We start from the raw sequence: 22,790 nt of genomic DNA, 5'->3' as shown, positions 1-22,790 counted from the left end.
TTCTTCTTTTTCTTTTTTTAATACTTTGGTGGATTTAAGCACCTATATAGTCAATTCTATACTACTTCTTTTGAAATTGTACATTTATCCTAATGTGATTGATATATCAGGGAACAATTTGAGCATAATGGGAGTTACATTTGTTTATGCACAATTTTCTCTGTGAGAAACACTAGGTAAATGCAGAAAAATAGCCAGCTGAAACAAATTGCATAGGAATACACAAGAGGCACACACCTCAAACATCTATAAACTACTTCAGTTGACTTATTATTTTTATTTTTAAATGTATTTTATTGATTTTTTTACAGAGAGGAAGGGAGAGGCACAGAGAGAAACATCAATCAGCTGCCTCCCACACAGCCCCTACTGGGGATGTGCCTGCAACCAAGGTACATGCCCTTGACCAGAATTGAACCTGGAACCCTTGAGTCCATAAGTCGACGCTCTATCCACTGAGCCAAACCGTCAGGGCTCAGATGACTCTTTGTGTTATGAGTTATACCCATGCACATTTGGTGTTACAACTTTATACAGGGTGGGGCAAAAGGAGGTTTACAGTTGTGAGTACGCAAAACAGTTTTTTATTTGTATTATTATTTAGTAATTATTTTCTGTGTGAACAATTATAAACCTGCCTTTGCCCACCTTGTATGTGACATTTGATAATCCTCCTTCCACCACTTCATAATAATTACATGTTGCAACCCTTGTGGCACTCAGTTCCACAAGCAAATCTCAGGTAAAGGTAAAGTGCCATATTTCTTATAGTGTTTATTTCTTAGTCATTTAATAATGTGTAAAGTTGTTTTTTTAAGGTTCCTATCATTGTTTTCAAATGTATCACTAATGTAGTTTTGAGTGTTCTTTTACCCCCATTTTTTTCACAAGCCTTCTAGTTTTTTGTTTGTTTGTTTGTTGTTGTTGTTTTTTTTTTTTTAATATACTTTATTGATTTTTTACAGAGAGGAAGGGAGAGAGATAGAGAGCCAGAAACGTCGATGAGAGAGAAACATCGACCAGCCGCCTCCTGCACACACCCCCACCGGGGATGTGCCCGCAACCAACATACATGCCCCTGACCGGAATCCAACCTGGGACCTTTCAGTCCGCAGACCGACGCTCTACCACTGAGCCAAACCAGCTTCGGCTAGCCTTCTAGTTTTTATTGCATGATTTGCAAGGAATTATTTTTTTAAAAAAATATTTAATAGATTTTTCACAGAGAGGAAGGGAGATGAATAGATAGCCAGAAACATCGATGAGAGAGAATCATCAATCAGCTGCCTCCTGCACCCCCCCGTCCCCCCTTCCCCCCCCACCGGGGATGTGCCCGCAACCAATGTACATGCCCTTAACTGGAATCAAACCTGGGACCCTTCAGTCCATAGACAGATGCTCTATCCACTGAGCCAAACCGGTTTCAGCATTTGCAAGGAATTCTAAGATGGGTTTTTCTATTCTGCAAGTCTACTATTTTTATAGTTTAGGTATTTAATAATTTATATTGTCTTTTTGATACATCTAGAATTTATTTTTGTCTATGGCTAAAAAGTAGGATTCCATCCATTTTCTCTCACCCCCCTGTTTTCTTTAATGGCTAGCCTCTTCATTCCTTGATCCTGCCTCAAGCTGATATTTTACCTTTATCCTATACTTTTTTTTAAAATTCTCTCTGTACCTATATTAATTTAGTTATAAGTTCTATTAGTGTTTTTGACAATGAGAATGTTTAACTTTGACAATTGCTGTCTTGCATAAACTGCCCTGGATGCCATCCTTAGGCCTAATAACCATGCTATAAAGATAATGATGCTTGTGATTGTAGTTTTAAAATAGGGGATATGATGAGAGACTGTCACTTAGACTTCTTTAAGTACTAGGGGCCCAGTGCATGAATTCATGTACCTTGAAAGGAACTGTGGACCACAAGGCTGCAGTGGGCATAGGGGTGGGTCTCGTCAAATCCTTTGTGCCCCCGCCCGGCCCCTCCTGCCTCAGTCCCTGGTCCCCATCTGCTGGCAGACCCGTTTATGCCACTGCCGCTCCCATGCACTGACGGTGCCAGCCCCACTTGCACCTGCTGATGGTGCAGAGCAATTGGGTCCAGCACCAGAGCGGGTGCGAGCAGGGCCAGCACCATCAACAGGTATGAACGGCTGCCCAAATTGCCCCTCAGGAGCAGGGGGAGGTGGAGAAGCCCTGAGGGGCGATTGGGGCAGGTGCTCACCGCTCACATCCGCTGATGGCGTTGAGCATGCGGGGCTGGTGTCGGGCGCCAGCAGCAGGTATGAGCGCTGGGTGGGACCACGGGCGCATAGGAGCAAAGAATTTTCAGTAACCACTAGAGGCTTTCCCCATGACAGCGATCAGCGCCCTGCCTTCGTCTGACGCCACCACTCACTTATTCCACTATCCCACAACAGCCAACTCCCATTATGTTCTGTTAGCGCCGCCTGGTGGTCAGCACACATCATAGTGACTGGTTGTCCAGTTGTTCTGCTGTTCGGTCTATTTGCATACTAGCCTTTTATTATATAGGATTTTTAACCTCTAAAAATTATGTCAGAAAACCAGCAGAATAATTTTATTTTAACTCAGTAGAATAATTTTTACTCCTTATCTAAAGGGGGGGATAAGCATTTGTAGTTTTTTGATACTACCTTGTGTTTCGTGATTATCTCTATCACAAAATTTTACATTATATGAAGTCATACATAATAGAGTCTCTTATTCCCCTGCTAGGCTATAAATTTCTTGAGGGGAGGATAATGTTGCCATTCTTAGTACCCAGCATGGTACTGGGCATATAGTAGACACTTAAGAAATGTTTGTTTAATTAACCCTCTCAGTAGTTTTTCCCTTTTATAAACTCCCATTGCACTTGGTATTTATCTTGTAGTACCATCCAGACTCCCTCTTAAATTGTACTTAGGTTCATTTTTCTGTAGCTCTCATTACTAGACTGGATGCACATTTTAGACAGGAACTGCTATTAAATTTTAAACATTTCTCCAGTACCTGCTCAAGGCATTATACTTAGTTTGTTCATAATAAACATTGAATAAATAGAAGATCAGGAGCATTTCATTTAAAATTTTATTTATATGTTAATACTATAAAAGGATTTGAGGTGGTCTTGCCATCTGTATTTCATGTGTTTTAGAAATAGAGAAACATTCCTAAGCCCAAGAATATAATTTGCAAATAATTTTAGCTAATGCATGTTACTAAAATAAAGTTTTTTTTGTGTGTGTGTATATGTGTTTTGACTTCCTTTTCTTTTTTTTTTTAAATATATTTTATTGATTTTTACAGAGAGGAAGGGAGAGAGACAGAGAGCTAGAAACGTTGATGAGAGAGAAACATCTACCAGCTGCCTCTTGCACAGCCCCTACTGGGGATGTGCCCGCAACCAATGTACATGCCCCCACCGGAATCGAACCTGGGACCTTTCAGTCTGCAGACCGACGCTCTACCACTGAGCCAAACCGGTTTCTGCTTGACTATTTCTTAATGTTATTTATAAGAATGCTCATTGCCTGGATATAGTCCTCTAAAAAAACAGTTTAATTTTAACTTTACAGGCATGTTGGACTAGTTTATTATATGGTTTGGAGAAACCAAGGGAAAGCAAATGATGGAGGAAGTGCTGGTAGTAGTAGTTGTGTAAACACACCTCTTTTCATTTGACCTTTTACTGCACTGGTGACAAAACAGTTCTGTAATGTAACTTTAAAATATTTTATTAGAAAATATTAAAAGTACCTACATTTTAAAACTCCTTCTGTCATGATTTTGGATTTTTGGGGGTATATGTGCCACCAGGTATGCAATGAGATACTGTAGGTTGGTGAGATAACTCTTTGAGGAGACAGTCATCTTGAAAGCCAAAGGTTTTGTAAAGTGTTCTCTCATCCTTCACTCTGAGTTCTTATCTGCTTTGTGGGGATTCAGAAAAAATTTATACTCACTGAATAATTAAACATTTATCCTGATATCAATAATGAATAAATACTTTTGGGGTGATGAAAATGTTTTTTGGAACTAGACAGAGATGGTGAATGTACTATATGCCACACTGAAATTTATTAGTTTTACTTTAAATTGTAAAAGTACATTTAATAATAATTTCACTTTCCTCTTCCTGTCAAGACTGTGTTCATCTCCTCTGAGAACCAATGTAAAATTTTATGTGTATTCTCTCATAAGTTTTACTTCACAGTTCTAAATATACTAGAGGCCCGGTGTACAGATTTGTGAATGGGTCGGGTACCATGGCCTGACCAGCAATCTAGGCCTATTGGGGGGCCAGCCAGAAGGGAGAAGGGACCCCAGGAGGTTGACTAGCCTGGGGAAGGGGCCCAGGGAGGTTGGCCGGCTGGAGGTTGGCTGAGGGTGTGAGGGAGTACACTGACCATCCTGAGGTAGCTCCTGGGTTGAGCATCTGTGCCCTGTTGGTCAGTGTTCGTTATAGTGACTGATCATTTGTTCTGGTCGTTTGGTCATAATGGTCGCTTAAGCTTTTATATATATAGATATCTCATGCAGGTCCATAAACACATAGTTTTTAAAATTGTCATAAGGCCATACTTTACAAATTACTGTGTGACTTTTTTTTTCCTTTTTACTTAAGGATAAAAACCTGGAGAATTTTTATTTCAGAATTGATATACACCATACTGTTTAAACCATACATAATATTCATAATTCACAGTATTTCTTATGCCAAAAAATATAATCATTTCCCTATTAAGTGCCCTTCTATTTCCCCTCCTCCCTTCATTCTCTTTTTTATTTCCTTTTGTTTTTTTAAAAAAGGATAAACTTTATTTTTTAAAGCAGTTTTAGTTTTAGGTTCATAGCAAAATTGAGCAGAAAGTACAAAGAGCTCCCATGTACCCTGTCTCTACACACACAACCTTCTCCACGAACACATTTCTTAAAATTGATGAACTTACATTTGACACATTATTATCACCCAAAGTATACAGTTAGCATTAGGGTTCATTCTTGGTATTCATTCAATGAGTTTTGACAAGTATATAGTGACATGTATCTACCATTGTAATACACAGAATAGTTGTACTGCCCTAAAGATCCTGTGCTCTGCCTGTTTACATCCCTCTTTCCCCTCTAACTCCTAGCAACCACTAATCTTTACAGTTTTGCCTTTTTTAGACTATCATGTCATTGGAATAATATAGTATGTAGTTTTTTCAGATCATCCTTTTAGATTTCTCTTGTGTATTATATTATCTCTTTGTATAATTTGGCCTGAAATAGTACTCTGACTTCTGGGGGTTGTAACTAGGAAGTGCTGCTTACTTACTGCAGTGAAAAGCAGCAGAACCATTGGCATGATACTGAGAACACTCATGGTCAGATATGGAGTCTGTAATTTCACCGCCCATGTCATGGACTGGTGGGTAAATGTACAGAGATAAAGAAATAGAAAATAAGAAAGAGAAGTTAGAAGACAGATTGAATAGCTGCAACTTACATGAAAAGTGAATTTAGAAGGCAAGAATAGAAAAAAACACGTTCAGAAAACATAAGGAAATAAACTGCTATGAATTATGAATAATCGGAAACAACAAAACCAAACCTACAAAACCTTCAGATACTGGTATTAATGGAAATAATATAAAAGTTACATTTATAAAATATATTTCTTGTATAGTTATTTGTATTCTTATATACTATGATTAAAATGTTTAAAATAACAAAGTAATTAAGAGAAAAGAGGAGAAAATTATAACAAATCAGATGGACCTGAAAAATATTAAAACTACTAGAAATGAAAAATATAATAAGGATTTTGAATGTGAGAAATGTGCTAACATCATTCAGAAAAATAATATACTTCGAACTGATAAAGAGAATGGAATAATATAGGGGGGCAAAAGTAGTTTTACAGTTGTTCAAGTACACAAAACAGTTTATTATTTATTATTTATTTATTAATTGCATTTGTAAGTGATACCACTGTAAACCTACTTTTGCCTTACCCTGCACATGTTACATATTGGTGTTATGAAAGATGCAGTGGTTTGTCAGCTGTCACTGTTATAAAATAATTCGCTTGTTTTCTTCTAACAGGAAAGATGGGAGGGGGAAAAATGCTCAGTGGAAGGGTTAAGTTAGCAAAGTACAAATAACTGAAGAGAGAATTAGTGATTTGAAGAAATTGCTCAGAGAGTAATGCAAATAGATAGAAAATATAAGAGTAGTTAAGAAATAAGGGCTTTTCCATTCTGTTGTTAACACCATTGATTCCTGCCCATATTCCATATCTTAAGCCTTTTTTAATAGTTAGATGAAATAGATGGCTCAAGAAATAGAAAACCTGAATAGACAAATTACTATTAAATTAGTTAAATCAGGCCCTAACTGGTTTGGCTCAGTAGAGAGAGCATCGACCTACAGACTGAAAGGTCCCAGGTTCGATTCCAATCACGGGCATGCACCTTGGTTGCGGGCATATCCCTAGTAGGAGGTGTGCGGGAGGCAGCTGATCGATGTTTCTAACTCTCTGTCCCTCTCCCTTCCTCTCTGTAAAAAAATCAATAAGGTATATATTTTTTAAAAAATGAGTTAAATCAGTATAGATGGATGAATAGAAATCAGTGAAACAACTCGGTCCTATTACTCTCTTCCCCAGTTGAACCCTGTGACTCCTTAAGAGAATACTTAATTTTCTATTGACTTTAATCAGTAGGATCATTGCTCCACTGAAACTATGTGGCATTCTTAGGCCATATAACGGTAGAATGTGTCCTTTCTGGGCACCCTCAGTTTATGATAGATTAGAATTTTGGTTGGATTTCCTGTTCCAAAAGAAATGTTGCCATTCTAGTAGATTTCTCTTCCCCCTTCCCACTGTGCCTCTTATTCAAGCCATACCCATCTTTCTGCAGGACTGATACCATTCTCATATTCTTGCCCTAGATATATAACTGGCACAATTCCCAATCTGAGGCTCATGCATTAAAGAGTGTAGAAGGGAACTCATTGTTTCTATGTCCAGTAGTGGAAAGTCTTACTTTTCTTTGAAAAGAACCTCACTCTATGGCCTTGTGTATTCCTTCTCTCACCTATGATCACTGTGTCCTGCTTTCTTGTGGAATGGTGATTTGTGTTGCTAACATGGCCAATGAATGAGGCTCTTCTCTGGTCCCTCTTGGAGCACTACTGGCTAATCTATATTTATAGTGTCAGTTGGAAGGCAGGGATGGCTCCCCTCCCTATTCTCTTTGCTAATCTTGCCCTAGTTTGCTTGTCCTATCTAATAAAAGGATAATATGCAAATTAGCCATCACTCCATCACAAAGATGGCAGCGCCCATAGCCACAAGATGGCAGCGCCCAGTCCTCTCAGTCCTGCTGGAGTCCTCCGGTCCTGGAGGGTAAGGGGGGTGGCCGCTGAGAGCAGGGAGCGTGAGCATTCCGTGCCCAGCCTCAGATGGGCCTCTTGTCAGGCTGGGGCACAAATGGGCCTCTGGGCCACGGAGAGCCTCTGGGCAGTGGTCGCAGAGCAACCAGGCCCCACAGAGAGCTACTGTTGCATGTATTTGTGCGCAGGGCTACTAATCTTATCTAATAAAAGAGTAATATGCAAATTGATAATACCTCCGCTACACCTATAAACCACACCCATCAGCCAATCAGAGTGAGTATGCAAATTAACCCCAACCAAGATGGCTGCAGCCACAGAGAGCAGGAGGGAGGCTTGGGTTTCTTTGGCAATGGAAAAAGCCAAGCTTTTCGCTTCCCCTAGCCTGCCTAAGCCTCCAGTCAAGGCTACAAAGTTTCAATTATAGAAGGTAAACAAATCCAAACAGAAATGGCAGCAGCCACGGAGCGATCAGGAGGCTTGCCTTCACTTCAGGTTACAAAGTTTCAATTGTAGAAGGTAAATAAATTCCAGATACCAGGACCTCTGCTTGGGTTGCCGGGGGGGGGGGCATGGCTAGTCTGCAAACCACCACAGGCCCCTCACCCAGGCCTCCTGATGCCCCAAGGAAACTCCCACCCTGATCTGGGACACCCTTCAGGGCAAACCAGCAGGCCCCCACCCATGCACCAGGCTTCTATCTTAACTAATAAAAGAGTAATATGCAGACTGACCATCACTCCAACACACAAGAACAAGATAGCTGCCCCCATGTGGTCAAAGATCCTGCCCCCATGTGGACACAAAATGGCAGGGGAGAGCAGTTGGGAGGAACCAGGCGTGCAAGGGAGGGCAGTTGGGAGTCAGCAGTCCTGGATTGTGAAAGGGATGTCCAACTGTCGGTTTAGGCCCGATGCTACCGGGATCAGGTCTAAACAGGCAGTCGGACATCCGTTGAGGATGCAGGCCGGGCTGAGGGATACCACCCACCCCTCCCCCTCATGCACGAATTTTGTGCACTGGGCCTCTAGTACTATATAAACTGTCAAGTATCCTTCTGCATTATTGGACAATATTTCTGAGATATTATACATCTATTTCCAAACTCATTTATTGGAGCATTATAGTATCTTATATAATACTAGAGGCCCGGTGCACGAAATTTGTGCACTGGGGGGGTGTTCCTCAGCCCAGCCTGCACCCTCTTCAATCTGGGACCCCTTGGGGGATATCCAGCTGCTGGTTTAGGCCCGATCCCACAGGCCAGACCGAGGGACCCCATTGGTTCACGAATTCAAGCACCAGCCTATAGCTTTACATAAATGCTTAATGCAGGGGAGATATTGTGCTTCTGTTTTGAATAATAGGGTAAGAAAAGGCTTTAGATAGGTAGGAGAGATGAAGACTGAAGATGAAAATTGATTGTCTACTGATAAGTAGTGCAAAAAGATGTGGAGATAAGAGATGAGTATCCAGCCTTGGTGGACCATTTAGAAGAGAATAGTTGATACTTCACCTAAATGGTTTAGACCAGGAGTCACAAACATAAAAGCTTAGAGGTCATACAGAAAACATAATGTTTGTATCAATTAAGTAAATGACAGTTAGAAATGATTGGAGCCTGAGAATGGGTTATTTGTTGTTTATTCTGCCAGAGATTCACTTGTCAGATATTTTATGATTTCTCCTGAGAGAGTTATTTGAAAATTTGGGTATAAAATTTGAAAAAAATAGGATATAATTTATCCATATATTGCTGTCATTAATTCAATTAGCTCAAACTGCCATTTCCCACTTAGCTTCAATTTTGTGGAATTTCTATATTTTATTATAGCAAATTTCCTATTGATGTGTTAATTTGAATAAGAAAGTCATTTTACTAAAATGTAACTATGAGATGGATAATTAGCTTTAAATAAGTATATGTTTCATTTCATTCTTTATGCATTTCAGTCAAGTTTTATGGAATGTTTTGGAACTAGCGAAGAAAAAGCCCTCTATACTTAAAAAAGTGATCATCATTATAATTAATTTATTCTACCCATCAGCATTTTTTCATTTAAATTAACTTTAGAATGTTATCTTGGTTTATTTTTAGATGTGGGATTTTTTTTTTTTGACTCCTAGTCTTAGTAATTTAAAATAATTCTAATAATCTGTGCTTACAAATTTTTTTCATTTGAAACTTTGAAGAAGTGTATGTATATATATGTAAGATCTGACTGAGGCAAAAGTTTGAAGTATGACTAGAATTTTATTGGGTTTTCCTCAGATAAAAATTTGAACTTGCCTAGAATTTCTTTGCCTTTTCCTGACTATCTCTATTGCATGGTCACCCTAAGTATTCTCCATTGTTCTAGTTAATTCATAACCTGGTCTTGTCTGTTGAAAGTTACTTATATTGTATCTCCTTACATCTTTACCAGGTTACTAATCTGATGAATCAAGTCTTTGCTCAGTTATTCATTCATTCATTTACTCATTCAAAAAGTGTTGAGAACCTATAGGGGTGTCGAACTCAATCAGAGAAGGGGCCAAAATCTAAAATCCAGCCTAAATCGCGGGCCGAATGGTTTACTGAACAGTCATAAACTGACAATGTCATAAACTGACAGCGGAGTGCAGTGATGACAGCGCGGTGCGGGCCACATTGCAAGGCCTGGCGGGCTGGATTTGGCCCGCGGGCCTTGTGTTTGACACATGTGCAGGAGATAGCATTGAGGATAAAAAGAGTAATATCAAGTTTCTCTGTAAGGGATTTGACTTGGACAAATCAAATACAAACTGAGGAAATATAATTCATTAAATAAATATTTATTTGGCACCTACTTAGCAGGCACTATTGTTCTCTGGTTATGGACTTGCAGCAGTAAATAAACAAGCAGCTCCCATGCCATTGTGGAGTTTATATTCTAGTGGGAACGAACAATAAATAAATAGTTTATATTCGCCGAAACTGGGCTCAGTAGATAGAGCGTCGGCCTGTCGACTGAAGGGTCCCAGGTTCATTTTGGGTCAAGGGCATGTACCTTGGTTGCGGGTACATCCCCAGGAGGGGGTGTGCAGGAGACAGCTGATAGATGTTTTTCTCTCATTGATGTTTCTAACTTTCTGTCCCTCTTTCTTCCTCTCTATAAAAATCAATAAAATATATTTAAAAATTAAAAAAAGTTTATATTCTAGGGGTAACTGACAATAAACAAATAGGTATTTAACATTATTTAGAGATAAGTAGTTGAAGAAAATAGGAAGAGATGGGAGAGAGCAATGGAATGTAAATCATACCACCAAGTTGTGTATCACTGAGTTAAAGCAGCTGGTCTCTTGTACCCCTGTGGGAAAAGACATTGGTGTCTCTGGTCAGCATAGAGCAATTCTAGGGAAGTGAGGGCAGCTATGAGCCATTAAAACTTGGGGAGGGGTGGATGGATGTACTGATACTGTAATGGGAATCTGTGTGGGAAATCATAGTATCCACTAAACCAGAATATCTTCCCCATACATTTTTAAAACTGTATATATTTATATTGATTTCAGAGAGGAATTGGAATAGTTCTCAAGATGAATCTATAAAAGGAATATTTCATAAATGCTTGAAATGTTCTTTTTAGGATTCATTGCCATATTTATCTTACCTCATAATAGGCAAACATGTAAATTGACCGTACCTCTGCTACACCCACAGCCAATCAGGAGTGAGTATGCAAATTAACCCAACAAAGATGGTGGGCCTATGGGTAGCTTGCAGGTGTGCAGGCACAGAACGGCCAGAGGGCGGGGCGGGACACTGGCATCACTGCCCAGGCAACAAGGTCCGATGGTTTGCCTGCTGTATCTGCCTTCCAAAGGTGCGCCTGCACCAGTGGCTCCTACATGTGGTTTCAACCTGAGTAGTGGTCCGACCCCAGAGCTGAGAACATCTCTGCTGAGAACCAGGAGGCTGCTGTCCCAAGGTCCAGGTGAGAGCACGGCTCTGCCTCCTGCTTTTCAGACCCACCAGGACACATGACCAGAGCCTGGCCTTCACGGTCTCTCTGGAAGCAGCCTCCTGGGGCATGTGAGCGGGCTGGAGATCATGCCTTAGGCTCTGTGCCTTCCAGCGGGTGGAGAAGAGGCAGCTTGGCTCTTCCTCCTCTCCCCAATCCCTGCCCTTTCTAACCAAGGATCTGCTGAGCAGTTCCTGGGCATTCAGCAACCAGCCTGTAAAAAGGTTACGGGAGAAGGGTGTCTCCCCGCCACAGGCGCTGCGGGCCAACCCCTCTGACACCCCCAACAGCGAGTTTTCCATGGAAACTGCAACGCAGGACAAGACCTGCATTTCCTTACCATTGAGCTCTCTGAGAAACTAAGAAAGAAGCTTCCAAAGCTGTGACTGAGCGCTTCACGCCAAACCACACGACCCCCTCCCCAGCTAGCACCAGCACCTGCTATCACCCATGGGTCTTCCATGTTCTGTTCATCCAAACCTTTGTCAGCATACCTCCATCGCTGTGAGCTTAGGGGACTGTGATGGAAGAAGGCACTATGACTGCTCCGGGGAAGCAACAATGGGGCAACTCAGGGTGAAGAGAACGGCCACATTCCCAATGTACGGATCTGGTTACTGCGCGGGATCAAGGCTCAGACTCCCCAGGTCATGCCTTCCTTGTAAGCTACGCACAGCCCCATTGTGCACTGCCCAGCCCATGAACCAGCCAGTCTCAGGCAGCTGGTCATGAAATGGCCACTGCAGGGATGGCCCTGCCGGCCGTCCCATACTCAATTGCCTACTGAGGTTTGGGTTTGGTTCACTCCTCTTCCTCCCCAGCCCCCTCTAGAGACCTGAACATATATATATATATATATATATATATATATATATATATATATATATATATTCATCTGAAGAAAGAATGATTAAAAAATTTCCAAATTTAGTAAAATATGGTAAAAAAATATATATATAAGCCCACAGGTCAAAGAAGCTCAGTGAATAGTAAGCATAGGACATAAAGAAAGCTGCATCAAGATACATAAAAATCATATTGCTCAACACCAATGGTGAAAAGAAAAATCTTTTAAATAGTCAGAAGAAAAGAGACACACTATACACAGGAATAAACATAAGGATTACAAAATATTTCTCATCAGAAATATTGTAAGGGAGAAGATAATAGAGTATCATCATTAAAGTACTCACAAGGGGGGAAAATCCTTTCAATTTATAATTCTAGACTGAGTGAAATTATTTTTCAAAATAATTAAAATATATTTTTCCTATATAAAAGATTGAATTTTATTTATGACCAGCAGATTTATAGTGTAAGAAATGTTAAAAGAAGTCCTGTAAGCAGAAATAAAATTTTACCAGATACAATAACGATCTATGCCAAGAAATGGAAAACACCAAAGACAGTAAATGCATAGGAAAAAATATAATAGAAGTTTCTTATTACTTAAATATATTTAAAGATAATTAATTTTTTAAACAAATAATAATGTAATGTCACTTTTACAACATCTGTGAAAGAAAAATACATGACAACAATAGACCAAAATTGCCTGGGAAAATGAAATTTTGTTATAGAGAAGTTTCTATGTAAGATGTGAAGTGGTATAGTATCCACTTGAAGATAGACTGTGGCAAGTTAAAATCCTATATAATAAAGAGCTAATATGCAAATAGTCATCACGCCATCATGCCATTACAACTCAGACACTCAACACTGGGGAAAGAGGAATGGGGACCAGCCAAGTTGAAGCCCAAAAGAAGGACAAGCCGCACACCCTGTGATCCTGGGTGCTTGCAGCTGCAGCCTAGGCAGAGGTAGTTAGGGGCAATCAGGCCAGCAGGGGAGCAGTTAGGAGCAATCAGGAAGGCAAGCAGAGGTGGTTAGAGGTGAGGCAGTCAGGCAGAGGCAGGGTGATCAGGCAGGCAGGCAGGCCAATGAGTTGTTAGGAGCCAGTGAGAGGGATGTCTGACAGTCAGACATCCCTGAAGTGGTTCCAGATTGGAGAGGGTGCAGGCTGGGCTGAGGGAAACCCCTCCCACTCTGTACATGGATTTCATGCACCAGGCCACTAGTCTTTACTAATAAAAAGAGTAAGTTATTTTATGGTATTCACCTTAGTCTTTATGTTTTACATTATATCTTGTGATCTTGCTAAATTCACTTAATTCCAATAGTTTATAAATTAGATTTTCCAAGTAAATCATATTGTCTGTAAAAGTGGCATTTTTAAAATATTTTCTTTCCATTCTTTATACTTTCTGTTTTATGTTCTTACCTTTTTGTACTGTCTAAGACTTCTAGGACCATGTTGAGTGCAAGTCACATTCTTCAATCTTGGGAAATATTTTCAATCATTCACCTTTAAGTACGATGTTTGCTATTATTAATTGTCTTTTTTTAAATATATATTTATTGATTTCACAAAAGAAGGGAGAGGGAGAGAGACATAGAAACTTCAATGATGAGAGAAAATCATTGATTGGCTGCTTCCTGCATGTCCCACACTGGGGATTGGGCCCGCAACCCGGACGTATATGCCCTGACTGGGAATCAAACTGTGACTTCTGGTTCATAGGTCTGCTCAATCACTGAGCTTTGCTGAAAGATACCCCCCCCCCCTTTTTTTTAAATATATTTTTATTGATTTTACACAGGGAGGAATTGAGAGAGATAGAGAGTTAGAAACGTCGATGAGAGAAACATCGACCAGCTGCTTCTTGCACACACACACCCCCCCCCCCCAGGGGATGTGCCGCAACCAAGGTACATGCCCTTGACCGGAATCAAACCCAGGACCTTTCAGTCCACAGGCCGACTCTCTATCCACTGAGCTAAACTGGTCTCGGCTGAAAGATACACTTTTGTAATATGCAGGAACTTCTCTTTGATTTCTTATTTTGTACTAGTTTTTAAAAATCATAAATTAATGTTAAATTTTATGTGCTTCATCTATTGATGATTTCTCTTGTAATTGATTTTTATGTATTATTTTTGCATTTCTGGATTAAACCCCCACTTAGTTCTGATTAATATATTAATAGATATGATTTTTGCCAATATTTTACTTAGGATTTTTGCATCTGTGTCAACAGAGAAGTCTGTAATATTTCTTTTTTGGACCTTGCTGTCTTATTATCAAGCTTATGCTTTTTTTAGAAAACACATTTGGCAATGTTCTCTATTTTTCTACTCTTTGGAACAGTTTGTGCAAGGTTGATATTATTTCTTCCTTAATTTCTGGTAAAATGTATTGTTGAAATCATCTGGGCCAAGAGTTTTCATTGTAGGAGTGTGTTTTTACATTACTTAAACAATTTAAAACATATAGAAAACTTAACATAATTTTAGTTCACATGTATATATCCATTAGTTAGAATCTACTGTTAATATATATATTTTTAAAAAAATATATATTTTATTGGTTTTTTATACAGAGAGGAAGGGAGAGAGATAGTTAGAAACATCGATGAGAGAGAGTCATCGATCAGCTGCCTCTTGCACACCCCCTATTGGGGATATGCCCGCAACAAGGTACATGCCCTTGACGGGAATCGAACCCGGGACCCCTCAGTCCCCAAGCCGATGCTCTATCCACTGAGCCAAACCGGTCCTGGCTACTGTTAATATTTTGCTATGATTGCTTTATTACAAATAGTCTTTTAGTGGAGTGCATATCCTATCTAATAAAAGAGTAATATGCAGATTGACCATCACTCCAACACACAAGATGACTGTCCCCATGTGGTCAAAGATCCTGCTCCTATGTGGACACAAGATGGCCACCACAAGATGGCCAGCAGGGGAGGGAAGTTGGGAGGCACCAGGTCTGCAGGAGAGGGCAGTTGAGGGGGACCAGGTCTGCAAGGGAGGGCAGTTGGGGGTGATCAACCCTGTAGGGGAGGGCAGTTAGGGGTGGCCAGGCCGGCAGAGGAGGGAAGTTGGGGGCAAACAGGCTGGTAGAGGAACAGTTAGACATCCATCAGGCTGGTATGGGAGTAGTTAGGGGGTGATCAGACTGGCAGGCTGAAGCTGTTAGGGGCAATCAGGAAGGCAGGCAGGCGAGCAGTTGGGAGCCAGCAGTCCTGGATTGTGAGAGTGATGTCTGACTGCCCGTTTAGACCCGATCCCACACCAAGTACTGACAACACTTTGGGGAAATTTTGCTATGAAGAGCAAGGTTATAGGAGCAGTAATTGGACCATGTGGGAATAAAGAGAGGGGTTTGTTTGCTTGTTTGTATTTGGTTAGGATCTACTAGCATGTTTATGTTATGATTGGAATGACTCAGTACAGAGAAAAAAATTGAGAAAGAAAAGGAAGATTATTTTTGGATAAAAATCTTTGAGAACATGAGAGAGGACAAAGCACAACTGGAAGAAGTTTTTTTTTTTTTTTTTTTTTTTTTTTTTTTTTTTTTTTAATATGAGTGGGACATAAAGAGGAAAAGCACTGATTCATGTATATCAGTAGTTTTGTGAGGTAGAATTCTAGCTTAACCAATGGAAAATCAGCAGCTATAAGTTTCTAGACTCTTAAACCTTTGGGTGTCTGTGTTGGAAAATTGGAAAATATGGGAAAATTGGAGAATCAAATGAAAAAGGTAGACTGTATTTATAGCTACCTCATTCTGTTTGCTGTTTCTGTGTACCCTCAGTGATAGCTACCTTTATCTTTCTCTTTTTAAAAATATGTTTTTATTGATTTCAGAGAGAGGGATAGAAACATTGATTTGATACCTCCTGCACACCCCTACTGGAGATTGAGCCTGTACCTGGGCATGTGCCCTGACAGGCAGTTGAACAGGCCACCTCCTGGTGCCTGGGGCAAAAGTTCAACCAACTGAGCCACACCGGCCAGGGTGCTACCTTTATCTCTTAGGGTACTAAAGTATTATAATATACTTGTGAGGAAATGTTTATGCATTAAATTAATATTAATTAAATGTTTTTGCCATTTAGTTACAATTTTTGTACTATGTTTTTAAACATAGTTAATTCCTTATAGTGCATTTTAAATATAAGCATAACCAATGGGGTGTGGGGTGAGAGCATGTATTGAGGGGTAGGGGGGGCCAGGGAAGGCCAACGCAAAGAGAAAAAAAAGGAAACGTACTACTATTTGTAATACTTTAAACAACAAAATAGAAAAATGAATTCTGAATTTTGAATAGAAAATCAAGTGTCCTAACGTATTTTCCCACATTTTATTTTGTAGTTTTGTGAGTACCAGAATAGCACAACCATGTTTCGGAATAGTCTCAAGATGCTTCTTACTGGAGGGAAATCAAGTCGTAAAAACAGATCAAGTGGTAAGTGACTAGGCTACATTTATTTGGTGTGATATTTTAGAAAATCGAGTTCTATTAGGGATCTGAACTAATACTACAACACTTTATTTGTTTATTAAATGGCATATTTAATTTAGGAAAAAAGGAAGTTTATATTCCTATAGGCTATTATACTCTATTAAGAGGTAGAAACACTTGAATACTTACCAGGAACAGTCAGGTAAAAGAAAAGTATGTGAAGAGAAATATTTACTTCTAATATGTGAAAGAGTAATACTTCTGTGCACTACTTATTAAAAAGATTCTAGACCTAAATTTACTTTTTAAAAAATATATATTTTATTGATTTTTTACAGAGTGGAAGGGAGAGGGATAGAGAGCCAGAAATATCGATGAGAGAGAAGCATCGACCAGCTGCCTCCTGCACACCCCCTTACTGGGGATGTGCCCGCACCAATGTACATGCCCCTGACCGGAATCAAACCTGGGACCCTTCAGTCCATAGACCAACGCTCTCTGTCCACTGAGCCAAACCGGTTTTGGCTAAATTTACTTTTTTTTTTTTTTTTTAAATATATTTTATTGATTTTTAACAGAGAGGAAGGGAGAGGGATAGAGAGCCAGAAACGTCGATGAGAGAGAAACATTGGCCAGCTGCCTCTTGCACACCCCCTACCGGGGATGTGCCCGCAACCAACGTACATGCCCCTGACCGGAATCGAACCTGGGACCTTTCAGTCCGCAGACCGATGCTCTACCACTGAGCCAAACCGGCTTCAGCCTAAATTTACTTTTTGAATTAACTTATGAAATTATTTTAGCCCTAGACACTCTGGGAATTGAGAATATAAAAATAGAAACTGTCTCTAAAGGGTTATATAGAAAGTGAAATATAAATTGAAGATTTCTACAGTCACTAAAATCAAGTTTATAAATTTTTTTTAAAGAACAAAGTAGTTCCTGTGCTTTCATGATAAAAATAAACCTTAAATGTACATATTGGGAGAAATAGTAAAGAAAAATCTACTGAATGATTTCTGTTAATGGGTTTTAGATATTTATTATATTCTTTTAATATTTTCGATTTTCTTATTTTTCTGCATTTTACAAGTTTACATTGGTAGTATATTCATTATCATTCATTTAAAACTGTTTTTAACTCCCCTGTGATTTCTTCTTGACCCATAGATATTTAAAGGATAATTGTTAATTTCTAAACAGTTGATAGTTTCCTGGTTATCTTATTATTAAGATAGCTTGACTGTACTGTTATCAGAGAAACTATCTTATGTTATTTTTAAAAAATATTTTTTGAGATTTGCTTTACAGTTCAGCCTATGATCAAATTTGGTGAATGTTATGGATGCACCTGAAAATAATGTGGATTCTGCAGTTATTGGGTGCAATGTAGGTCAATTTGGTTAATATTTTATATCCTCACTTATATGCTCACTTATTTTTAAAAAATATTTATTGAGAAAGATGTGATTAAATCTCCCACTATGATTGTGGAACTGTTTCTCCTAGTTCCTGACACTTTTACTTTATGCATTTGGAAGCTATCTTATTATTTCCATTGAAATTTAGAATTGTTATCTCTTCCTGTTGAAATGATTACTTTACAATAATGAAATATCCCTCTTTATTTCTAATATTGCCTTTTGTCTGAAAGTTGATTTTGTCTGATATTAGGACGACTGTCCCAGCTTTCTTTTGATTGGTGTTTGCAAGATATGATTTGTTCCATTCTTTTACTTGAAACATTTCTATATGTTATACTGTTAATAGCATATAGTTGAATTTCCTTTTTTATTCATTCAGATAAGTCTTTAAAGGGTAATGTTGGTTCATTTGTACTAATTCAACCAAGGTTATATTTAGGTTTAAATATAACATATTACTATGTGCTTTCTTCTTGTCCTACCTGTTCTATGCTCCCCCCCTCCCCGTTTCATGCTTTATTTTGGATTGGTCAAAATATTTTTTATTATTTTCTATCTCCCCCTATAGACTTGGAAATTATATGCTATTATAATTCTTTCAGTGGTTACCTTAAAGATTTAAACATCAATCAGTTTGATATCAATTAATACTTTTGCCCTCTTCTTGGACAATGAAAGAATTTTAGATTCTTTTCACCGATATGCATTTTAAACTCCACAAGACATTAATATTGTTGTTTTATGTGGCCACTATTATTTAGATTTAACCAGTATTGACCTTTTCATTGATTTTCATTCTTTCCTCCATCCCTCATTTTCTAGATGGTATAACCATTCTTGTTGTCTGGAAAATAAATACCCTTTATAATTTTCTTTAGTTGGGATTTTCTTGGGCAAATTTCCTTTAATTTTGTCTATCTGAAAATGCCTTTATTTTTCCTTAACTTCTTGCAGAATATTTTTGCTGAAAGTAGAATTCTAGATTGGCAGTTTATTTCTTTCAAATATTGTTCATTGCCTATTGGCTTCTTGAATTATTTCTGGTGAGAAGTCAACTGTAAGCTTAATTTCTGCCTCTTTAAAGGCAATCTATCTCTTTTTCTCTTTGTTTTTAGTTTTCTAGATTTATATTGATGTGCCTAGGAGTGGTTTTTTGTTTTTTGTTTTTTAACTATCCTTGTTTGTCTTCTATTTATTTATGTATGTAAAGTATCTTGAATCTGTGGCTTAATGTCTTTCAGTTTTGAAAGCAATTATCTAGCCGAAACTGGTTTGGCTCAGTGGTAGAGCGTCGGCCTGCGGACTGAAAGGTCCCAGGTTCGATTCCGGTCAAGGGCATGTACATTGGTTGCAGGCACATCCCTGATAGGGGTGTGCAAGAGGCAGCTGGTCGAGGTTTCTCTCTCATCGACATCTGTAAAAAATCAATAAAATATATTAAACAAAAATGAAAGCTATTATCTATTTCCTCTTTAAATTTTCAATTAAATTTTTTTCTCTTTTTTTCTATACATTTGGTTGACCCTATGCATATCAATTATGTATCTTACATTCTCTTTCTATCCTTTTGTCTCTGTGCTTTAGTTTATGCTGGATATTTTATTTTGACATATGTTACAGTCATGAGTTTAGTCTTCACTAGTATATAATCTATTCTTAGCCATATTCAGTTCTTAATTTTAGTTTTTATGTATTTTAGTTCTTAAACTTCTTTCCATTTGCTAGTTTGATTTTTTTAAAATTAGAAATAATTTTATGCTTATTGAAAGGTTGCAACAATAGTATAAAGAACTCCAGAGATTCACAGATTATTTACTTTTCACTGCATTTGCTTTATCATTCTCTCTATATACATACACACACTCTGTTTTCCCCTCTTCCTCATGCCACTTGCTATTCACTTTAAAAAAAAATTACTTGAGTCTGGCCGATTTGGCTCCATGGTTGAACATTGACCTATGAACGAAGAGGTCATGATTCCCAGTCAGGGCACATGCCAGGTTTCAGGCTCGATCCCCAACAGGGGGAGTGAAGGAGGCAGCTGATCAGTGATTTTCTCTCAACATTGATGTTTCTGTCCTTCCTCTGAAATCAACAAAAAGAATATTTTAAAAACTTTTGTGCTTTAGCAGTTACAAATTAATGTATTCTAGACTTTTGACTAACTACTGCTTTAGTAGATATCATATCATTAATTCTACACATGTCAAAGCTCTAGCATTAAAGCTAATTCCTTGGATTTACTAAGTAGTTAATGATATCAATAGGATTTGGGAGTGTCTTATTTTAATATTTATTTTTATCTGCGGTTTTTCTTATCTAATGTTTATAATTTAGAGTATAAATTAAATAGTGATTTATATTTTGTATGGAAAGAACTCTATTTGTAGAGAAGCAGTATGTTTTTCAAACATACTCCAAAGCAAGAATTTCAAACACAAATAAATTGTATCTTAAAAAGAAAAGTCTATTTATGGAATGACATCATTAGTGTTTTTATCATTACAGTTTTTTTCTGTAGTCATTAATGAGTAATTGAATGACTACTTTGTTCTTCTATTAACTTTGGATCATGGCCGGCAGGGGGTTAGTGAGGGACAACCAAACAACTGAACAGCAGGCTGTATGTGGAAACTAGGCCAGCAGGGGAGGCAGTTGGGGGCAACTAGGCCAGTAGGAGGGCAGTTGGGGGTGACCAGGTCAGCAGAGGGGTCAGTTGGGGACGACCTGGCTGGCAGGCAGAGGTGGTTAGGGGTGATAAGGCTAGCGGGGGGTGAGGGAGGGGGCGGTGAGGGGCAATCAGGCCAGGCAGGCAGGTGAGCAATTAGGAGCCAGCAGTCCATTGTGAGGGGGATGTCTGACTGCGGGCAGTGAGGTGTCCTAGATTGGAGAGGGTGCAGGCTGGGCTGAGGGGATCCCTCCCCCACCATGCACGAATTCCATGCACTGGGCCTCTAGTGGAAGTAATAAAAGTTCAAATGTGCTTCTTTGATATAAGTAATGTCATTATTTGGTATCATTTTCTCATTGTTTTGGTAAAGCATCAGTTAGGTATGAGGGGAAAAATTCTGTCAATTTTAGGTATTCAAGAACTCAGAAAGTACCCTAAGTATAACACAGCTGTTAGGAGCAAAATAAAATTACTAACCAATTATTTGCTAGACTTCTAGCAAAATAAAAAATAAATGTGAGGAAGGCAGGAGATGCAGAATGAAAAGCAAGCAAAGCGAGTAAAACTTAGAGTTAAATATAAATGCTGATAAGGTACTGCAACAAATTGAATTTATTCCAGAAGTGCAAAGATAGTTCTATATTAGAACATTAACAGAAGTTTTTAAATTAGAAAAAAAATAAAAACCATATTATTGAATCATTCTATTTGAAAAAAAAAAGGCATTTTATAAAACTGAGCAGCCATTAAGATAGAAAAGGGTGCTTTAAATATAATGAAAAATTTTCACCTAATCCAACATCTAAATATTATACTAAATAAAGAAATGTAGTGGCCAATTCTTAAAACAGAAACCTTTAGAGATTTCTCCTGTTACCACTCTTTTTCATAATTGTTTGGAAGGTTCTAGTATGCAATTAGGACAAGAAAATAAAATGATTGGTATAAACACTGGAAACGAAAAAACAGTCATCTTTATTTTAAAATGAGGTGAAAATCCCAGAGAATCTAGTAAGTATATGCTAGAGACAATAATATAACTTGGCAAGGTGATTTGTACTTTCAGCTTTACCAGTATTTACTGTTAGAAATATAAATGAGGAAAACATTACATTCACAATGATAATAACCATCAAATTCTCATGAAATTTGAGAAACCTTATTGGATTTGGACAAATGGAAAGACATATATTTCTTCTGGGTTTACACATAAAGTAAATTTTCTTTTGCAAATCATTTTTTATTTTTTCATTAATATTGATATATAATATATTAGTTTCAGGTGTACACCCCAGTTACTAGACATTTTTAAACTTACTAAGTGATCCTTCCCCCCAAATCTTATACCCACCTGATATCATGCATAGTTATTAGAATACTAGAGACCCAAGGCATGAAATTCGTGCAAGGGGCTCGGCCCCTGCCACTGCAGCGGCTGCCTCTTCTACCTCAGTCACGTGCTCACCGTGGCGGCTGCCTTGGCCCTCATAGCCCCGGCTTTGTCCGGAAGGTCATCCAGAAGGACGCCCAGTCTAATTAGCATGTTATACTTTTATTATTATAGATAGATTATTGACTATATTCCCTATGTTTACTTTATACTCTCATGACTATACTATACTGATTTGTACTTCTGCTAAATCCCTTTATCTTTTTCACCTGTTCCCCTAACACCCCTCCCATTTGGCAACCATCAAAATGTTCTCTGTATCTATGAATCTGTTTTTCTTGTTTATTTTTATTTTTAGATTCAATTGTTGATAGATATCTATTTATTGCTATTGTATTGTTCATATTTTTATTTATTTATTTATTTATTTATTTATTTATTTATTTATTTTCATTCTTCGTCATAAAGAAGACCATTTAACATTTCATGTAAACTGGTTTGGTGGTGATGAACTCCTTTAGCTTTTCCTTGCCTGGGAAGCTTCCTATCTGACCTTCAATTCTAAATGATAGCTTTGCTGGGTAGAGTAATCTTGTTTGTAGGTCCTTGCTGT

The 22,790-nt window shown here is 38.4% G+C and overlaps 1 protein-coding gene across 7 annotated transcripts in view; it reads left to right on the top strand.

Moving 5' to 3' along the window:
- The window catches only part of TANC2 (tetratricopeptide repeat, ankyrin repeat and coiled-coil containing 2), a 248,763-nt gene that overhangs the window by 26,909 nt on the left and 199,064 nt on the right, over nt 1-22,790 (top strand). For all 7 annotated transcript variants that reach the window (XM_084861644.1, XM_084861642.1, XM_084861641.1 and 4 more), the window contains exon 2: nt 16,602-16,695. In XM_084861644.1, coding sequence (XP_084717770.1) covers nt 16,629-16,695 — 67 coding nt within the window. In that variant the 5' untranslated portion in view covers nt 16,602-16,628. The remainder of the gene's footprint in view (nt 1-16,601; nt 16,696-22,790) is intronic.

Source organism: Pipistrellus hanaki (assembly GCF_964339955.1).
Source record: "Pipistrellus hanaki genome assembly, chromosome: 16".
NCBI classification, from domain to species: Eukaryota; Metazoa; Chordata; class Mammalia; order Chiroptera; family Vespertilionidae; genus Pipistrellus; species Pipistrellus hanaki.
The sequence above is the reverse complement of the archived record's forward strand: the minus strand, read 5'-3'. Positions and strand labels throughout refer to the sequence as shown.